The sequence below is a fragment of the Prionailurus bengalensis genome, chromosome A2, assembly GCF_016509475.1.
Source record: "Prionailurus bengalensis isolate Pbe53 chromosome A2, Fcat_Pben_1.1_paternal_pri, whole genome shotgun sequence".
Taxonomy (NCBI): Eukaryota; Metazoa; Chordata; class Mammalia; order Carnivora; family Felidae; genus Prionailurus; species Prionailurus bengalensis.
Window position 1 is genome coordinate 80,776,072 of NC_057348.1, and position 21,458 is coordinate 80,797,529.

The window sequence follows — 21,458 nt, forward strand, 5'->3', positions numbered from 1 at the left end:
TGGCTCTGCTGACACTGATTTCACACTTCCAGCCTCCAGAACTATGACAATACATTTCTGTTTTTTTAAGCCACCCAGTTTGTGCTAATTTGTTACAGCAGCCTGAGGAAACTAAGACAGTAACCTTCCAAGGAGTGGTGGTGACTCAGGAATAAAGGCCCAGTGAATAAAGTCTCAGTCCACACTCTGAGCAGCTGTGCTCTTGTGTCCACTGCCTGCATCTTGGGGGTACTTAGAGTTGCTCCCTTTATTGACCTCATGTATTCATGAGTTCTATACAGTTTGCTGTCCTTCGGGCTTTACTTCCCATCCTCGTCCCTCTTTGAAGTTGTTCTTTTTTTTTTTTTTTTTTTCAACGTTTATTTATTTTTGGGCCAGAGAGAGACAGAGCATGAATGGGGGAGGGGCAGAGAGAGAGGGAGACACAGAATCGGAAACAGGCTCCAGGTTCTGAGCCATCAGCCCAGAGCCCGACGCGGGGCTCGAACTCATGGGCCGCGAGATCGTGACCTGGCTGAAGTCGGACGCTTAACCGACTGCGCCACCCAGGCGCCCCTGAAGTTGTTCTTATACAACTCTTGCACAAGTCATCTGTTCTCACATCTCTTATACTCTCAGAAATTTGGTCCTATGCTTCTACTGCCATTCTGTGCTGCTACCTCTCTTTTCTAGGTTGCTTTTACCTCTGGGCATAGGCCCTGTCATGATGCTTCTTCTCTCTTAAAAAACAGTACAAGTGTAGTACATGTATAAAATTGTGTAAGTATAGTTTTCAGGCCATTGGATCTACCATAGTACCTTTCCAATGCTTCCTGACCATTTCAATAACTGACTTAATTGATGGCATATTTTTTCCTTTGTGGTACATACAGACAAAAGGTAAAGTTTTTGCTTTCTTGATAAAGTCCTTTGATGCACAAAGGTATTAAATTTTGATGAAATATAATTTATTTTTTCCTACATCGATCACACTTTTGGTGTGGTATCTTTAAAAAAATTTTTTTTAAGTTTATTTGTTTTGAGAGAGAGAAAACACGAGCAGGGGAGGGGCAGAGAGAGAGGGAGAGAGAGAATCCTAAGCAGGCTCCACACTGTCAGCACAGAGCTCCATGGGGGCTCAAACTCACAAACTGTGAGATGGAACTCTGAGCTGAAACCAAGTGTTGGATGCTTAACCGACTGAGTCACCCAGGCGGCCCAGTTTTTTGTGTCATATCTAAGAATCCTTTGCCAAACCCAAGGTTATAAAGATTTACCCCTATGTTTTCTTCTAAGAGTTTTATAGTTTTTAGCTCTTATATTGAGGTTGTAGATCCATTTTGAGTTTACTTAACATATGGTATGAGATAAGTATCTAAATTCATTGTTTTGTATTTGTATATCCACTTGTCCCAGCATCATTTGTTGAAGAGACTGTCCTTGCCCCATTGAATGATATTGGCATCCTTGTCAAAAATCAATTGGCCATAGATGTATAGGTTTACTTCTGGATCTTCAATTGGATTACATTTGTCTTTGTGTCTATCCTTATTCCAGTACCATGCTATTTTGATTATTGTAGTTTTGTGGTAAGTTTTAAAATTGTTAAGTGTGGGTCCTCCGACGTTATTTTTCTTTTTGAAAACTGTTTAGCTATTTGGGGCCCTTAGCAATTCCATATGAATCTGAATATTGGTTTTTCCATTTCTGAAAAAAAGAACAATTGGCGTTTTCATAGGGTTGCATTGAATCTACAGATCACTTTGGGTTGTATGATATCTTAATATGCTTTAGTAAGCATTACATATTCCTTGGATATTTGATAGAATACTCTCATAAAATACTTTGGTATTTATTTGTTCATGGGCAGACTTCAAATTCTGATTTAATTCCATTTGTTGTTATATGTTATTTGTATTATGTCTTCTAGTCTATGAATATGGGATGTCTTTCTATTTAGTTAGGTCTTCTTTAATTTCTTTTAGTAATGTTTTGTAGTGTTCAGTGTACTAGTCTTTCACCGTGAAAGAATTTAGTGAAATTATTCCATGTATTTTATTCAAAAATGAGGTTATTAAAATATTTTAGGTATGCAAAGAAATATAATGAGCACTTGTGTAATCACTATACAGTTTAAGAAATAAAGTTTAACAAGTACAATTAAAGCCTCACTGCATTGTCTTCCCTTGCTCAGAAGTAACTGCTCTCTTAAATTCAGTGTTTATGTTTCCTTACATAGTGTGGTAGGCAGAATAATAGCCCACAAAGATATCCATGTCCTAATCCTCAGAATCTGTGAATATGTTATCTTTATGGCAAAAAGAGTCTTTGTGGATGTGGTTAAGACTGGAAATGGTGAGTTATCCTTGGGTATCTGGGTGGGTTCGGTATAATCACATAGGTCCTTGTAAGTAAAACAGGGAGACAGGACCTCTTATAAATATGTCTCTCCAAGGGCTAGATAAGCCCCAGTGTCTCTAGCTTTTATGATCTAGAGATATCTTCAAGGTCCTGCCTGGGGCACATATCTCCTTTATATGTAAATTACTAGGGATCTTCCTGGCATCTTGGAAGCTTGATCTAAAGGAGGAGGCCAAACTATAATCATTTGACCTTCTTGGGGAAACAAAAGAAGAGCTACTACCTTTTGGATCAGAGAAATAAACTAGAAAAGTGGAAAAATGGTTATAGATCTAATCCCCATGGTAATGGTAATGGAAATGATAATGGAAAGAAAAACATAGAGGAAGTGAAGGCAAAACATTACCTTTATATCATACAGATTTCTGTGCCTCCAGAGGTTAAAGGTTTTTATAGAAGCATTGAGAAATTCAGGGAAGATTTATTTCCTCACATTGATTTATCAGTAATTGAGATCTTTTATATAACTTTATCATGACTGTGGATTTGTCAATTTCTCCTTGTATCTTGGTGGCTATGTTATCGGAGGCTTACACATTTAGAATTGTTATAAATCTTTAGTGCATAGTTTGAATTATTTCCTTCATTTATGATATAGTGACTCTCTTTGCCAGACAAGCTTTAAAAATCCTCCTGAAATAATCCAACAAGAGGATATAACAATTGTAAATATCTATGTACCCAACATTAAAGCACCTAAATACATAAAGTAAATATTAACTGACATAAAGGAGGAAATTGATGGTAACACAATAATAATAGGGGACATTAACACACCACTTATATCAATGGTTAAATCATCCAGGGAGAAAATCAATACTAAAATAGTGCTTTTGAATGACACATTAGACTAGATGAACTTAACAGATATCTGCAGTACATTCTGTCAAAAACAGCAGAATACACATTGTTTTCAAGTGCACATAGAACATTCTCCAGGATAGATCATGTCTTAGGCCACAAAATAAGTCTTAGTAAATTTAAGAAGATTGAAATCATACCATGCATATTTTCCAACACAAAAGTATGAAACTAGAAATCATTTCCAAGAAAAAAAATTGGAAAATACATAAATACATGGGAATAAACAACATGCTATTAAACAATCAATAGGTCAATAAAGAAATCAAAGAAGAAATTAAAAAAACACATGGAAACAAATTAAAATGAAAACACAATGGTCCAAAATCTTCTGGATGTGGAGAAAGCAGTTCCAAGAGGGAAATGTATAGATATACAAGAAAAATCTCAAATATACAATCGAACTTTATATCTAAAGAAACTAGAAAAAGAACAAACCACAAAGTTAGTGGAAGGAAGGAAATAATAAAGATCAGAACAGAAATAAATAAAACAGAGACTAAAAAACAATAGAAAAGATGAATGAAACCAAGAGCTCATTCTTTCAAAAGATAAACAAAATTGATAAACTGTTAGCCAGACTCATCAAGAAAAAAAAGAGAGAACTGAAATAAATAAAATCAGAAATGAAAGAGGAAAAGTAGTAGCTGACAACACAGAAATACAAAGGTTTAAGAGATTACTAAAAAAAAAATTACATGCCAACAAATTAGACAGCTTAGAAGAAATGGGTAAATTTCTGGAAATATACAATCTTCTAAAACTAAATCAGGAAGAAATAGAGAATTTGAACAGACCAATTACTGGTAACAAAATTGAATCTGGTAACAAAGAAACTCCCAACAAACACAAGTCCAGGACTAGATGTCTTCCTATGTGAATCCTACCAAACATTTAAAGAACAGATAATATCTATTCTCAAACTATTCCAAAAATAGAAGGTGAAGGAAAGCTTTCAATACATTCCACAAAGCCAGCGTTACTCTGATATAAAATCAAAGGAAAAAAAGAGAAAAGAAAACTACAGGCCAATATTCCTGAAGAACATCGATCCAAAAAAAAAAAAAAAAAAAAAGAAACCCCCTCAATATATTAGCAAACCAAATTCAACAACACACTAAAAGGATATTCAACACAATCAAATAGGATTTATTCTGGGGAATAAATAAGGATGGTTTAATATTTGATATCAATGAATGTGTATACCACATCAACAAAATGAAAGAAAAAAATCATATGATCATCTGAATAGATGTAGAAAAAGCATTTGACAAAATTCAACACCTGTTCATGATAAAAAGTCAACAAAGTAGGTTTAGAGGGAAACTACCTCACATAACAAAGGCCATATATAACAAACTCATAGCTAACATCATACTCAATGGTGAAAAACTGGGAGCTTTTCCTCTAAAATTAGGAAAAAGACAAAGATATCCACTCTTACCACTTTTATTCAACATAGTACTGGAAGTCATAGTCGTAGCAATCAGACAAGAAAAAGAAATAAAAGCCATCCAAATTGGTAAGGAAGAAGTTAAGCTGTCACTATTTGCAGATGACATGATACTATACATAGAAAACCCTAAAGACTCCACCAAGAAACTGTTAGAAGTAATAAATGAATAAGTTGCAGGGTACAAAATTAATACACAGAAACCTGTTGTATTTCTATATACTGATAACAAAGTAGCAGAAAAAAAATTAAGCAAACAATTCCATTTACCATTGCACCAAAGAGAATATATTACCTAGGAATAAACTTAACCAAAGAGGTGAAAGACCTGTACTCCAAAAGCTATAAAACACTGATGAAAGAAATTAAAGATGACACAAACAAATGGAAAGACATACCATGCTCATAGAATAGAAAGATTAATATTGTTAAAGTGTCCACACTACTCAAAGCAATCTACAGATTCAATTCAATCTCTATGAAAATATCAATAATACTTTTCACAAAACTAAAACAAATAACCTTAAATTTGTATAGGACTACCAAAGACCCTAAATGGCCAAGGCAATCTTGAGAAAGAAGAATAAAGCTGGAAGTACCACAACTCCAGATTTTAAGATATATGACAGATCTATAATAATCAAAACAGTATGGTACTATCACTAAAACAGACACCTATATCAATAGAACACAAAAGAAAGCCCAGAAATAAATCCGTGCTTATACAGCCAATTAATCTACAACAAAGGAAGCAGAAAATACTATAGGGAGAACACAGTTTGTTGAATAAATGGCTCTGGGAAAACTGGACAGCCACATGCAAAATAATGAAACTGGATTACTTTCTTAAAACATACACAAAAATAAATTCAAAATGGATTAAAGGCCTAGATATGATACCTGAAACCATAAATCTTCTAGAAGAAAACATAGCAGTCATTTCTTGGACATCAGTCCTAGCAACATATTATGGATAGTTCTCCTCAGCCAAGAGAAATAAAAGCAAAAATAAACTACTGGGACTACACTAAAATAAAAAAGCTTTTGCACAGCAAAGGAAACCATCAATAATATGACAAGGCAATTTACTGAATGGGAGAAGATATTTGCAAATGATATATCCAATAATAGGTTAGTATCCAAATACAATGACAAAAAAGAATAATCCAATTTAAAAATGGGCAGAGGACCTGACCAAATATTTTTTTCCAAAGGAGACATCCAGATGGCCAAGAGACACATGCAAAGATGCTCCACATCACTAATCATAAGGGAAATACAAAACTGCAATGATATATCATCTATACCAGTCAGAATTGCTAAAATCAAAAAGACAAGAAATAACAAATGTTGGTAAAGATGTGAAGGAAAAGGAACATACTATTGGTAGGAATGTAAATTGATGCAGCCACTGTGGAAAACAGTATGGAGGCTCCTCAAAAATTAAAAATAGAAATACCAAATGATCTAGTAATTTCACTACTGGGTATTTACCAAAAAAAAACTAATTCAAAAATATATATGAACCCCTATGCTTACTGCAGTATTATTTACAATAACCAAGATATGGAATCAACCTCCATGTTACTGATAGATGAAGGGATAAAGAAGATGTGGTATATATAAACAATGGAATATTATTTGGCCATAAAAAAGAATGAGATCTTGCCATGTGGGACAATGTAGATTGACCTAGAGGGTATTATGCTAAGGGAAAGAAGTAATACAGAGAAAGACAAATACCATATAATTTCACTTAAATGTAGAATCTAAACAACAAAACAAACCAAAGGCAGAAACTTGCTCATAAATACAGAACACTGATGGTTGACAGAGGGGAGGGCATGGGAGAATGGGCAAAATGGATGAAGGGGAGTGGGAAGTATCGGCTTCCAGTTACGGAATGAGTAAGTGACAGGAATGAAAGGTACAGAATAGAAAATATAGTCAATGGTATTGTAATAGCGTACATGGTGACAGATGGTAGCTACACTTGTGGTGAGCACAGCATAATGTATAGAGTTGTCAAATTGCCATTGAACACCTGAAACTAATGTATCATTGTGTGTCAACTATACTTCAATCAAAGAAACAAATTAATTTAAAAAAAAAGACCTGAATTCCTGCTCTGTCACATCAGTCTACAAGTCATATAGAGGGGTTCTTACAGTCTTTCACCCCCAGTTTTCTCATTACAATGGGAATAAAAATTATCTGATATTAAAAAAAAATCTATCTAAAATACAACTCTGAACAAGATGAACACAAAATGATGAAAGTTTATAGCTCTGGTAGTATAAGAGGGAAAACATTTAAGCAAAAATATCATTAGGAAGAATATTTGTTTTCTAACTAATGGATTTTTAAAAATTTATTGTTACTAGATATAACTGGATTAATATTTCTCTTCTACTACTATACTATTATCCTCTTTTTTATATGCTTCTTTTCTCCTTTCTTGCCTTTTTTTTGAATTTAAAAAATCTATCCCCTTTTTCCCATTTTCATGCTTTAAAAGATATGCATTCTATTTCTACTATATCAGTGGTTTCTCCGAAATATTTTTAACATGTGAATTTACCTTAATAAAGCCTAAAGTAAATTATGACCCATACTTTCTTTCTCATAATCACTACAATTTAAAACACTTAAACTCTGGTTACTCTCTCTTCAATATTAGAATATTAGTACTATCTAGTGTTTTTATTCCACCTTGTTTTTGTATCCCACATTAGTCATGACCATTACATGCTTTTTAAGGTTAATGGTTTTATTTTCATACTTAGTTTCTTTGCCCATCATTACTATTTCCATCTCACTCCTTTCTTCTGATTCCATTGTCCTTTGGAAGTTCTTTTGTGAAGGGTCTATTGTAGGCAAACTCCATTTTTTTCCCTCATACGTTTTGTAATTTTTATTGAAAGCTCATCTTTGGGGGGGATTAATCTGTAGGAATCCTAAAAGGCATGGTTTGAAGATGTGTCTCTTCATGGAAATGGTATTTATTTCTGCCAAATATCCCAGAGTTACCACCAAGTTGGCGGCTCTTTGCATGTTAATGTATCAAATCCAATTACAAAGGTAATAAACTTAAACTGGACCCCACAAATAATAAAATTCCAATCCACATGATATCTAGTATTTGGTTTTAAATTCTCTGTTTTTTGTTTTTGTTTTTTTTTTAATCCCAGGCTAGGTACCTTAGTTTTTTCCTCACCAAATAGGTAGTTGTTGTTGTTGTTGTTGTTGTTGTTGTTGTTTAATCGTGTCTGTTTAATAATGCTGGATTTCTCTCTTTCTTTTTCCTCTTTCCTGACTCTGTCTATTCCTCTTAATCTCTCTGACTCAGTTAGGACTCCCAGCTTTGTACAAGCTTGGTAACTTTTTCTGTCCCTGCATGACCAGTAAAATCTGAATCTATTTATTATGCAAAGCAGCAACCATCTCCACTGTTCCCTTATGTAGAGCAACTCTACTGAACACCTTCTTATGAGTCTGGGTTTACAAAGACTTTGGGCCTGGATATTTTCCTTACTTTCTTAAAAACCCAGGTATGTTAAAAAAAAATGTTTGTTTTAGAGAGTAGAAAAGTGGTTGTGAGAGGCTATAACTTTCAGCTATAAGATGTATAAAGTCTGAGGATCTGACATAAAACATGGTGATTTTAATTGATAACACTGTGTTGTATAATTGAAATTTGCTAAGAGAGTAAAACTTAAATGTTATCATCAAAAAGAAAAAAGATAAATATGTGAGGTGATGGGTATGTTAATTAACTGTCTGCGGGAGGGGGATCCTTTCACTATGTATATGTACCTCAAATCACCACAATGTGTACTTAAAATATCTTGAACTTTATATGTCAGTTATAGCTCAATGAAGCTGGCATTTAAAAAAATATTTAAAGAAATATTTTTTAAAAGGTTTGTTTTATCATTTACTTATATTTTGTGTCAAGAGGACTTGCAGATTTTCTAGTCTACTGTTTTTCCAGAAGTAGAAGGCAAGATGGGTTTATTGATCTTTCCTAGGATTCTTTTTTTTTTTTTTAATGTTTTTTAAAATTTATTTTTGAGAGAGAGGGAGAGACAGAGCATGAGCAGGGGAGGGGCAGAGAGAGAGAGGGAGACACAGAATCTGAAGCAGGCTCCAGGCTCTGAGCTGTCAGTGCAGAGCCCAGCGTGGGTCTCAAACTCACTAACCATGAGGTCATGACCTGAGCCAAAGTCTGCCGCTTAACCCACTGAGCCACCCTGGATCCACTCGGGTGCCCTTCCTAGGAATTCTTTAACTTTAAGAAGAATCCAGTTGAGTTCAGCAAGCAATCGTTGAATGTCTTCTATGTACCATCTTCTATGTACCATCTATTTAGAAAAATCACTCATTTTGTAGCAGAAAGCCACTGTCATTCAGAAAATAAATCTGCATATCTTCTTCCCTATCCTTCTGTGACTATCAATTGTAAAGATCACATTATATCAAAGGCATCATCAGATAAGTTCCAGTGCTTTAGATAAAATTCCTCTCATCAGATAAAATTCCAGCACTTAAACCCCTGCTACTACAATATGGATTATATTATCATGATTAACAACAGCAACAAAAGGTAAGTGGAAGAGTTATATCCAAATTCACACAGTTTTCAAAATTGTGTATTTCTCTTCTTTGTGTTTAGATTTTCTTCTACCTCAGCTTAAAAGATAAAATAATATGTAGTCACGTTTGTCACTCCTGGATGTTGATGACACAAGCAAGCTCGTTGTGGAATGGTGTAAGTACACACTACCTGAACTATGACTTGATCCTAGTTCTTAAAGGAGAACCGATCCCCATAAAAGCCAACTGTATTAGGGACTACTTTTTCCCCTGCTCCCCCCACAGGTCCACAAACAGTAGGTGCATTTGTTTCTCTTTTGCCCAGGCACAAGGCCAAAGGAAAAGACAGAAAGATAATAATGTTATTTTAAGAGATAGATTATAAGTATTTTCTAATTTGAATGGTAGATATAAATCAAATATTATTTTTAAATTGAAACAAAGCTCCGTTAGATCTGCATTAGACTTAACATTGCCTCACTCAGGATGCTGCAGAGATAAGTTGAGGAAATGCAAGTGAAGTGCTTCCTATAAAGCCTGGCATGTAGGCAGCACTCAATAAATATCAGCCCCTATTATTGGTTTAAAAAACATAACAAAATAGCACAAAATATAGAGTAAAGGGGAAAAAAAACTGACAAGAAATAGGGCTAAAATATACGACATGTAAACAAAACTTGTTTGATATTCTTCGTGTGTTTGCATGCACACAGACACATATACACTCAGGTGTTTTCTAATATAGACTTCTAGGCAGGTACCTCTATACTATCCTTGTCATTGTACTATTTTTATACTATTCTTGTAACCTAGAACATGCTTATGTTTCTTATTCCAATGCGACACTGGGGAGGGGTCTCAGCCAACAACAAAAAATAAGCATAAATTGCCCCTGCTGACTTCTTTCTTTTCCTTGGATGATACTTTAATCTCTGTAATAATTTATGCTGTCAACTAGTGTTATGGTGGCAACATCTTCCCTGTCACCTAATGTCCAGTTAGTAGATGACTTTACCACCCCTCCTTAACTGCTAGTGATCAGAGGACTTATAACATCATGTGCTCAGACCGACCTATGAATAGGTGGCTGGAACCATTCCACATAAATTCTAAACCTTAAAAGAAGAAACTAAGAGGGGCTGACAGGTACCACTCATAAATCAAGTCAACCTCTTGACATTCCATTCTTGGCTTCACTTGGCTTCCACTCTCACCTTGTGCAACAATGGCAAGAAGAAAATGTGCTTCTGTCTCGGCTAACCCATCTTAGCTACCAAATTTAATATTCCTGCCTTAGGTTTATTTTTAGTTTAAGGCAGTGATGCTCAAACTTCAGAATGCATCAGAATTATCTGAAGGGATTGTTAAAACAGATTGCTGGTTGCCAACCCAGAGTCTCTAACTCAGTAGGTCTGGGTGGGGCTTGAGAATTAGTATTTCCAAGTTCAAGGGTGATGCTGATGCTGTTGGTCCCAGGACCATACTTTGAGAATCAATGGTTTAAAGTAATAAATCTCTTTCTTATGTGACAGATTGGGGATGTTACTTTTTTCTTTGGAAAACCTGTAAAGAATTAGGAAAAAAAAAAAAGAATCCAAATGATTGGAAAGAGAAAGAATATATATGACATTAAGATCAGGACAAATCCTGCAGAAGCCTGGCAGAAAAAGCTAGCATTTCTGCCCTGGCAGAAAAAAACTAGCACTTCTCAATAGGTTGAGTCAGAGAAAATCTGAGCACATGTCAGTGAAGAACAAAGCCTGGGTAGGAAGGCTTTATGTTCAGCACATTTCTCTTTCCACAATTCTACGTTTGCCTTCATCTTCTATTCGTTTTGCCTTCATTTTGGAGTGCTCAAATGTGGCACAGCTAAAACAAACATTTTAGCACAAAGAATAGCTGTGTTCAGAAGGCAGTGAGAAATTGGAAGTTCATAAACTTAATCTTGTAGCTGAAAGACATTATTAATACTATGATATCAATGTTATTGTCAACCAGCCCTCGTCACTCAGCACTCACATAAACCTCTGCTCTTCAATTTTACATGCAATCAGCCAGGTACAGTCAGTCCTCTTTCCTTCTCTCCAGACCTCCCTCCTCCAAATTATGAGTTATGAAAAGGCCACTATAAATCTCTCACTCTGAATTGTCTTTTCGATAGTCAAGAACTTAACACATAGTCTGTGCTCATGAATAAAGAAGCAGGCATACATTAATAATGAACCCAGGATGAGTTCATTGACACTGAAGCAGCCTTGGGGCTCACCTGGGGTGATGGGGGGCTATCCAGGTCACTCCAAGACAATCAACTCTGTTGTGGGGTAGATGTGAGACTCTTGTCCTCCCAGCTGTTGACCTGGACTGGACATTTGGAATCTGTTTGCAATTAAACCTGGGAATGACCATGAACAAAAAAAAATGTGTTTGTAATTAAACTCCAGAATGACCATGAAAACAAAGAAATGAAAAAATGAGAGATGTGGTGAAGAAATGTTGCTTGGTGCTTTAAAAATATTAAAAATTTTTACACGCAAAAGATCTTTCTCACTTCTTAACGTCTTTTGTTTATCCTTTTTAGATTGATTTTTCCACAGTAAAAAACATCATCACAGATAAATATATAGTGTCTACTTTGCAAAGGTGGCGTCTAAACGTGCTGCGTTTGAATTTTCGTGGTTGTATTCTCCGCTTGAAAACCTTGAGATCTGTCAGTGAGTATGTTCATTACAACTCTTTGTCTTGCTTTTATGTTTTTTAATTAAACAAATATAAAGAAAAATATAAAACAAAATGGACACTTCAGTTATGGTCTTAGGCCATAAGGATGCCAATTAAAAACATTTAAAATGCTTATAATATAGTCAACTCTTAATGGATTGTATGATCTGGGAGTTGGTCCTTTGTCCATTCTTATTTTTTTAAGTTTATTTATTTTGAGAGAGATGGAGGCAATGTGAGCAGGGTTGGAGCAGAGACAGAGAGAGAGAGAGGGAGAGAGAGAATCTCAAGCAGGCTCCATGCTGCCAGCACAAGAGCCCAACATGGGGCTCGAACTCACAAAATAATGAAATCATAACCTGAACTGAAACCAAGAGTCAGACACTTAACCAACTGAGCCACCCAGGTGCTCCAGTCCTTTGTCCATTCTTACTGACCACTTTTTTTTGGTCTAGCATTTGTCTATCTATGTATCTTCAATTCATCTACTAAAAAAATACAATATAAGAATATATTATCAATTTAAAAATTCTAACAATAGACAGTAAAAAGCAAAAAACCTCCCTGTATCTCCCTCAAACCCATTAACTTACTCAAAGGTATTCAATGGTATTAGTTTTCTGTTCTTTTTTAAAATTTTTAAAAATGTTTTTATTTTATTTTTGAGAGAGACAGAGCCCAAGTGGGGGAGGGGCAGAGAGAGACAGGGCACAGAATCTGAAGCAGGCTCCAGGCTCCCAGCTGCAAGCACAGAGCCCAATGTGGACCCACAAACCACAAGATCATATCCTGAGCTGAAGTTGGGTGCTTAACCAACTGAACCACCCAGGCACCCCTAGTTTTCTGTTTTTCTAAAATACATTTACATATATGTGATTAAAAATACACAATTAAAAATTTTAATATGAAATGGATCATATTGTTTTATATTTTCTTTTATATCCTGAAAATCTTTCCATGTCAGTCTAAATAGAACTACTAAATTATTTTTAAATCGTTAAACTCATTTTCCATACTGTGGATGTAGCATAATTTATTTAACTTTCTTCCTCTTGATGGATATTGAGGTTATTGAGCAGCTGGCTCATTGGTCTAGGGGTATGATTCTCGGTTTGGATATTGAGGTTTTTTCCAGTTTTCTCCCAGCTGCTTTGTACTTTCACTGTGACATGTGTATTTAATTGCCTTAGTCAGTTTGAGTTGTCATAATAAAGTCTCATAGACACCAGAAACTTATTTCCCACAGTTCTGGAAGCTGGATGTCCAAGATCAGGTCTAGAGAGGGCCCTCTTCTAGGTCATAAATGGTTGTCATCTTTTTGTGTCCTCACATGGCAGAGAGGAGGAGAGAGAGATCTCTGGGGTTCCTTGTATAAAGGCACTAATCCTATTCATGAAAGCTCTACCCTAATTATGTCCTGAAGGCCCTACCTCCTAATACCATCACACAGGGGGCTAGGATTTCAACATATGAATTTGGCCAAGGGGCACATTCAGTCCATTGCATTAACATATGTATTTATTTATTTTGAAAGAGAAAGAGTATGTGAGTGGGGGAGGGGCAGACAGAAAGGGAGAGATCATACCCAGCAAACTCTGTGCTAACGGCATGAACCCACAAACCGTGAGTTTATGACCTGAGCTGAAAACCAGAGTCAGACACTCAATGACTAAGCCACTCAGGCACCCCAACCCATTTGTTTTTTAAGGTGCATTTCAGCTTCCTTATATATTTCTGGAAATGAGAGAAAAAACATATTTAGAAAAGTGTACATTCATACTGACTTCAGATAATGAGAAAGAAAGCCATAAACATGTAAATACCAACATGGATGAGTCTAGAGATATATGAGGGAAAGCAAGTTGCAGAATGACATATATAATCTAATACCATTTGCATACAAGTTTTCAATGTGCAAAATAATATATACTTTACCTTTTGAAATAATTTCAATAATACATATTTAAGGAAAATGTAAAAAGCATGCATGGGAAGGAAAACTCCAAATGCAAGATAGTGGTTATCTCTTGAGGTGGACAGAGTTGAATGAAATGGGGAAAAGTTTCACAAAGAGTTTCAAGTGTATCTATAATTTTTATTTATTTATTTATTTATTTTTCAACGTTTATTTATTTTTGGGACAGAGAGAGACAGAGCATGAACGGGGGAGGGGCAGAGAGAGAGGGAGACACAGAATCGGAAACAGGCTCCAGGCTCTGAGCCATCAGCCCAGAGCCTGACGCGGGGCTCGAACTCCCGGACCGCGAGATCATGACCTGGCTGAAGTCGGACGCTTAACCGACTGCACCACCCAGGCGCCCCTATAATTTTTTTTTAAATAGAAAAATAAATAAAATATACCAAATTGGATAATTCTGACTGGTTGCTGATACTGAAAAAAGCTATAGTTTTTATGTTATTGTATTTGATTAATATTAAAGTGTCTTCTTGGTTTTAACAGTTTGTCAGTTGATTCTTTTGGGTTTTACAGGCAGATCATTTATCTCCATTCCTTCCTAGTCTTATATCTTTTATTTCTCCTTTTTTTTTCTCCCAGTAGCAGGGTTATGGAGCCATATTGTCTTATTCTTGACTCCTTTTTTCATATTTTTAATGAGAATAGTGTTATTACTATTATATCTTTTATTTCTGGGATACACTCTTTATAGAGATATAATGCTGTTCCTTTTTTTACAGCAGCCATGTTCTGTTTGTTCCTCATTCAGTCTGGTCATGTCTGCCTTTGGAATTTTAGGAACTATTAATTTCTGATCCACCAATACCATTCCTGTTTTGTTTTCCAGAGATATTACAGATTTTTGAAAAAAAAATCATTTCTCAGAATTTGGGTAGGAGAGGAAAGCTGAAATATGGGCTTAGTCTGCTATCTTGAATGAATTTATTACTTTATTAGTAATAAAGAGTTAACAAAATAATTGTAAGCCTTAATGTGCTAGCCATCCAGTTTATAGCATTATAATAGCCAAATTATGGAAATAATTGTAATAGCAATTACATTGTAGCAAATGCATTGTAATAGCATTACAATAGCCAAATTATGGAAAAACCTAAGTGTCCATCGACTGATGAATGGACAAAGAAGTAGTATGTATACAATGGAATATTACTCAACCATAAAAGAGAATGAAATCTTTCCATTTGCAACGACATGGTCGGAACCAGAGAGTACTATGCTAAGTGAAAGAAGTCACAGAAAGATAAATACCTTATGATTTCACTCGTGGAATTCCAGAAACAAAACAAACAAGCAAAGAAAAAAAAAAAGAAAGAAAGAAAGAGGTACACTAAGAATAGACTCTTAACTATAGAGAACAAACTGATGGTTACCAGAGGGAAGGTAAGTGGAGGGATTGTGTTAAACAGGTGATGGGAATTAAGGAGTGCACTTGTGATGAGCACTGGACATTGCGTGGACTTGTTGAATCACTGTATTATACACCTGAATCTAATATCATGCTGTATGTTAACCAGAATTTAAATAAAACTTAAAAAGTGTGCTAGCCACCCAAACTTACTGTCTCCAGAAAAATGTGGAGACATTTTTACTATTAAATGAATCTCTTTTTTGAAGGAAGAAAATGGACTCAAGATGCAACATTTAAGGTTTTGGTTTGACCTAAGATTTTCATGTTGGCAATGGTGGTTGAACACTGGGGTTTCTGACAAATGGCAGGGCACATATCTCTGGAAGCTTTCATTCCAAGTCTTTTTTTTTTTTTAATCATAAAAGGGTGTTGAGTTTTGTCAAATGCTTTTTCACTGAGATTTTTTTCTTCATTCTATTAATATGCTGTTATCACATTGATTGATTTTTATATGTTGAACCACCTTCACTTTCCTGGGACCAATCTCACTTATTCATGGTGTATAATCCTTTCACCATGCTGCTGTATTTTCTTTGCTAATACTTTGTTGAGGATTTTCACATCTATATTTAAAAGGAATATTGGCCTATAGTTTCCCTTTCTTGTGACGTCTTTGCCTGGCTTTGTTATCGGGGTAACACTGGCTTCGCAGAATGAGTTAGGAGCTATTTTCTCCTTTTCCACATCTTCAAAGAGTTTGAGAAGGATTGGTGTTAATTATTCTTTAAATGTTTGGTGGAATTTGCCACTGAAGCCATCTGGCCCTAGGTTTTTCTTTGTTGGAGGTGTTTTGATTGCTGATTTAATATCCTTATTTGTTATAGATGTATTCAGATTTTATGTTTCTTCCTGAGTCAAGTTTGATAGCTTGTGTGTTCCTAGGAATTTGCCAATTCCATGTAGGTAACCCAATCTGTTGAGGCATAATTGTGGATAGAATTCTCTTATAATCCTTTTTATACCTGTGAAGTAAGCAGTAATGCATCATTTTCATTTGCAATTTTAGAAATTTTCGTCTTCCCTCTTGTTTTTCTTGGTCAGTCTAGCTACAGGTTTGTTAATTTTGTTGATCATTTCAAATAACCAACTTTTAGTTCTTTTTTTGTTGTAGCAAAATATACTTAACATGAAAGTTGTCATTTTAACCATTTTAAGTGTACAGTTCTGTGCCTTCATATTGTTGTGGAACCATCATCACCATCCACCTCCCCAACTTTTCAAGTTTTTTTTTTCAGTTGCAAAACTGAAATTCTGAACCATGAAATATAAACTCCCCATTTCTCCCTACTACCAACCTATGACAAGCACCATTATACTTTATTTCTCTATGGATTTGGCTACCTCATATAAGTAGAATCATACAATATCTGCTCTTTTGAGCCTGGTTTCTTTCACTTAGCATCATGTCTGCAAGTTTCACCCATGTGGAGGCTCATATCTGAATCTCTCTCTTTTTTAAGAGCGAAAAATACTCCATTAGGATAAAGGACCTGAATGTGAGACAGGAAACCATCAAAACCCTAGAGGAGAAAGCAGGGGAAAACCTCTCTGACCTCAGCCGCAGCAGTTTCTTACTTGAGACATCTCCAAAGGAAAGGGAATTAAAAGCAAAATGAATTATCGGAACCTCATGAAGATAAAAAGCTTCTGCACAGCAAAGGAAACAATCAACAAAACTAAAAGGCAACCAACGGAATGGGAAAAGATATTTGCAAATGACATATCGGACAAAGGGCTGGTATCCAAAATCTATAAAGAGCTCACCAAACTCCACACCCAAAAAACAAATAATCCAGTGAAGAAATGGGCAGAAAACATGAATAGACACTTCTCTAAAGAAGACATCCGGATGGCCAACAGGCACATGAAAAGATGCTCAACATCGCTCCTCATCAGGGAAATACAAATCAAAACCACACTCAGATATCACCTCATGCCAGTCAGAGTGGCCAAAATGAACAAAACAGGAGACTATAGATGCTGGCGAGGATGTGGAGAAACGGGAACCCTCTTGCACTGTTGGCGGGAATGCAAACTGGTGCAGCCGCTCTGGAAAGCAGTGTGGAGGTTCCTCAGAAAATTAAAAATAGACCTACCCTATGACCCAGCAATAGCACTGCTAGGAATTTACCCAAGGGATACAGGAGTACTGATGCATAGGGGCACTTGTACCCCAATGTTTATAGCAGCACTCTCAACAATAGCCAAATTATGGAAAGAACCTAAATGTCCATCAACCGATGAATGGATAAAGAAATTGTGGTGTATATACACAATGGAATACTACATGGCAATGAGAAAGAATGAAATATGGCCTCTTGTAGCAACGTGGATGGAACTGGAGAGTGTTATGCTAAGTGAAATAAGTCATATAGAGAAGGACAGATTCCATGTTTTCACTCCTATGTGGATCCTGAGAAACTTAACAGAAGACCATGGGGGAGGAGAAGGAAAAAAAATGGTTAGAGAGGGAGGGAGCCAAAACATAAGAGACTCCTAAAAACTGAGAACGAACTGAGGGTTTATGGGGGGTGGGAGGGAGTGGAGGGCGGGTGATGGGTATTGAGGAAGGCACCTGTTGGGATGAGCACTGGGTGTTGTATGGAAACCAATTTCACAATAAATTTCATATTAAAAAAAAAAGAAAGAAAAATACTCCATTAGATGTTCTTAACCACATTTTGTTTATCTACTCATCCATCAGTAGACACAGGGTCCTTCTGCTTTTTGGCTATTGTGAAATAATGCTGCTATGAACATGATTTTTAAACATCAACTTTGATTTTTATTGATTCTATTGGTTTTCTATTTTCTATTTTATCCCCGCTCCAATCTTTATTATCCTGCTTGCATTGGGTTTTGCTTGCTCTTCTTTTTTAGTGTCTTAAGGTGGAAGGTTAAGCTTATTGATTTGAGGTTTATATTCTTTTAAAATGTTGGCATATATGGCTATAATCTTCCCTGGATTTTTTTTTAACATATTTCCACATAAACACTTTTCCTGATGCCTATGCACAAAGTCCACTGGGAAGTTTGGGATGGTGATGAAATGGGCAACATGAAATTGCAACTTGTGTGGAAAATACAGAGAGGGCCAAAAAATGAAAATTCTATACTGTACAATGGGCATATGTTCATTACATCAGATAACAATATCTTCTATATGTCATATGTATTTCATTTATTGTATCATATATATAGATACGTGGACCTTAGTTTATATTTTATCTGAGGTCTAAGAGAGCCAAAAATATTGTCTTAAGGGTTTTTTTTAAGTTAGTTTATTTGTGAGAGAAAGAGAGAGAGACAAAGAGAGAGAGAGAAAGAGAGAGCGAGAGGGAGAGCAAGTGAGTAGGGGAGGGTCAGAGAGAGAGAATCCCAAGCAGGCTCCGTGCTGTCAGCCCAGAGGCAATGTGAAGCTCGATCTCATGAAAAGTGAGATCATGACCTGAGCTGAAATCAAGAGATGCCTAACTGACTGAGCCACCCTGGGCCCCCTGTCTCAAGTTTTTTGATATTTTGTTGTCTACTTAAAAATATTTAGTATTAAGGGGTGCCTGGGTGGCTCAGTCAGTTAAGCATCTGACTTCAGCTCAGGTCATGATCTCACAGTTTGTGAGTTTGAGCCCCACAACAGGCTCTGTGCTGACAGCTCGAAACCTGGAGCCTGCTTTGGATTCTCTCTCTTTCTCTCTCTCTCTCTCTCTCTCTCTCTCTCTCTCTCTCTCTGTCCCTCCCCAACTTGTGCTCTATCTCTCAAAAATAAATAAATGTAAAAAAAAAAAATTAGAAAAAAATTTAGTATTAAGGCACCTGAGTGGCTCAGTCAGTTAAGTGGCAGACTCTTGATTTTGGCTCAGGTCATGATCTCACTTTTTGTGAGATAAAGCCCCACATTGGGTTCTGTGCTGGCAGTGTGCAGAGCCTGCTTCTGATTCTCCCTGTCTCTCTGCCCCTCCCCAGCTCATGCTTGCTCACTCTCAAAATAAAGAAATAAATTTAAAAAAATTTTTTTTAATTTAGTATTTCTGTAGAAGTGTAATTCTTGGTAAAAATGCCTTTATCATGGAAAAAATTAAACATGAAAGCCTGAGTAGACCTTAATTTTCTAAGGGAGTAATGTAATGCTTATCTCATCTTTGCGATATTTTCAATTTGCTAAGGATTACTTAATAAAATCAGTTTTAATTCCAGCTACCTCGAGTGTATCAAAGATTAAATAAAACCCAATCTCAGAGATGTTTCAGCTTTTCAATTTTTCCCCCCAGCTAAGGTTAGTCTGTTGGTGTGTCTAGAATTACACACATTTTTGGCAAGAAGTTTGACTTTCTGACTGTTACACTGAAGATAAATACTGGCTGATTATTTGAGCTATTTGGCTGAATGGCCACAAGAGTTGTACAAAATCCTGGTCTGCAAAAACTCTATAATAAAATTAGCTTTAAATTGTTATCTTAAAATGTTTAAAAGGCAGATGAAGGCAGGGGAGAAAATGCTTGCTCTAATATTGTGACAATCAAGTGTGCAGAGTATATGCTAAAACACTTTAGCAAATGTTTGGCAAGGGTACACAAGTGATTTTTTTTTTTTAGTGTTTATTTATTTTTGAGACAGAGAGAGACTCAACACTAGCAGGGGAGGGGCAGAGAGAGAGGGAGACACAGAATCTGAAGCAGGCTCCAGGCTCTGAGCAGTCAGCACAGAGCCCGACATGGGGCTTGAACTCATGAACCTGCCAGATCATGACCTGAGCCGAAGTCGGACACTTAACCAACTGAGCCACCCAGGCGCCCCCACAAGTGATTTTTAAGTTCAGCAGTTGTGTTGTTGTGCTGGAGTAAAACAGATATATTAGGGATGAGGAGCCATCCCTAATTTTTCTACACTCACTCAATGACTGCAAGATTAGAGCAGTCCGGAAGAAGCTTTGACTTGTGGATACCCTTGGAGTTGCATGTTTATGCTTCTAGAATTTGTGAGATACAATATTGACATTTTTTTGAACAGGATTATGAAGTAATTTTCCAGTCTGCCTGCCACGTTCGTGTTGTTGTTATTCATTCTAGCATTGATACGGATTTGTTAGTCACATATTACATCTTCCTGTACACACCAATACCCCACACCTCCTGAAGAAAGGAGCCTCGATGTCTCATAGAATTTAGGCAAGTAGATTCTTAGTACTGAATTGCTTCTATTTGCCAGAGCAGGAGAAACAGATTTTCAGAAACAGATGTTAGTTGATATAGGGCATAAAGCTCCAGAGGATGAATGATTAGTAAATGAAAACTCTGAACTGGTTAATGTTAAATATCTTTCCCAAATAACCAGGCAGTAGGTCTGAGCTGACTCAGACTTAGGACTCAAGAGACCTCAGCTTGAAGTGAATCTTACTTACTTCAGAAAAATTAGGGAATTTCAGGATTAGCAGGAAAGTTAAAACAAAACAAAACAAAACTTGAGTATTTATCCAAATACTCAAGTAACATTTGGATAAATAGCCAAGTGACATTTAAACATGTATGTTCAAATATGTAGTTCTCAGGATTATTATATATATATTTTTTCAACGTTTATTTATTTTTGGGACAGAGAGAGACAGAGCATGAACGGGGGAGGGGCAGAGAGAGAGGGAGACACAGAATTGGAAACAGGCTCCAGGCTCTGAGCCATCAGCCCAGAGCCTGACGCGGGGCTCGAACTCACGGACCGCGAGATCGTGACCTGGCTGAAGTCGGACGCTTAACCGACTGCGCCACCCAGGCGCCCCAGGATTATTATATTTTTGACTGCCACAAAATATACTTATTTTTTTTTAAATCTCCTGACCCTCATCATCTATTGAACAGAAGGCAGTTTCAAAGGCAAGTTATTAAACTATCAAGAAATTGGCAGAAGGGGATGTACCTAATTGTTCATTCCATCATTGATCAACTATACTTCCCTGAAAAGTATAAACTCTGATACAGAGAAGGGGCAAATCCTAAGCTTTCAAAAATGTACTTCAATTTCAGTCCCGGGAGATACTAACAACTCTAACTTAC

General features: G+C 36.2%; 1 protein-coding gene across 1 annotated transcript in view; it reads left to right on the forward strand.

Annotated features, from left to right (window-relative positions):
- FBXL13 (F-box and leucine rich repeat protein 13) overlaps nt 1-21,458 on the forward strand; it is a 218,262-nt gene that overhangs the window by 82,958 nt on the left and 113,846 nt on the right. Inside the window, exons 8-9 of the mRNA XM_043588673.1 lie at nt 9,390-9,485; nt 11,889-12,021. Of these exons, the coding sequence (XP_043444608.1) occupies nt 9,390-9,485; nt 11,889-12,021 (229 nt within the window). The remainder of the gene's footprint in view (nt 1-9,389; nt 9,486-11,888; nt 12,022-21,458) is intronic.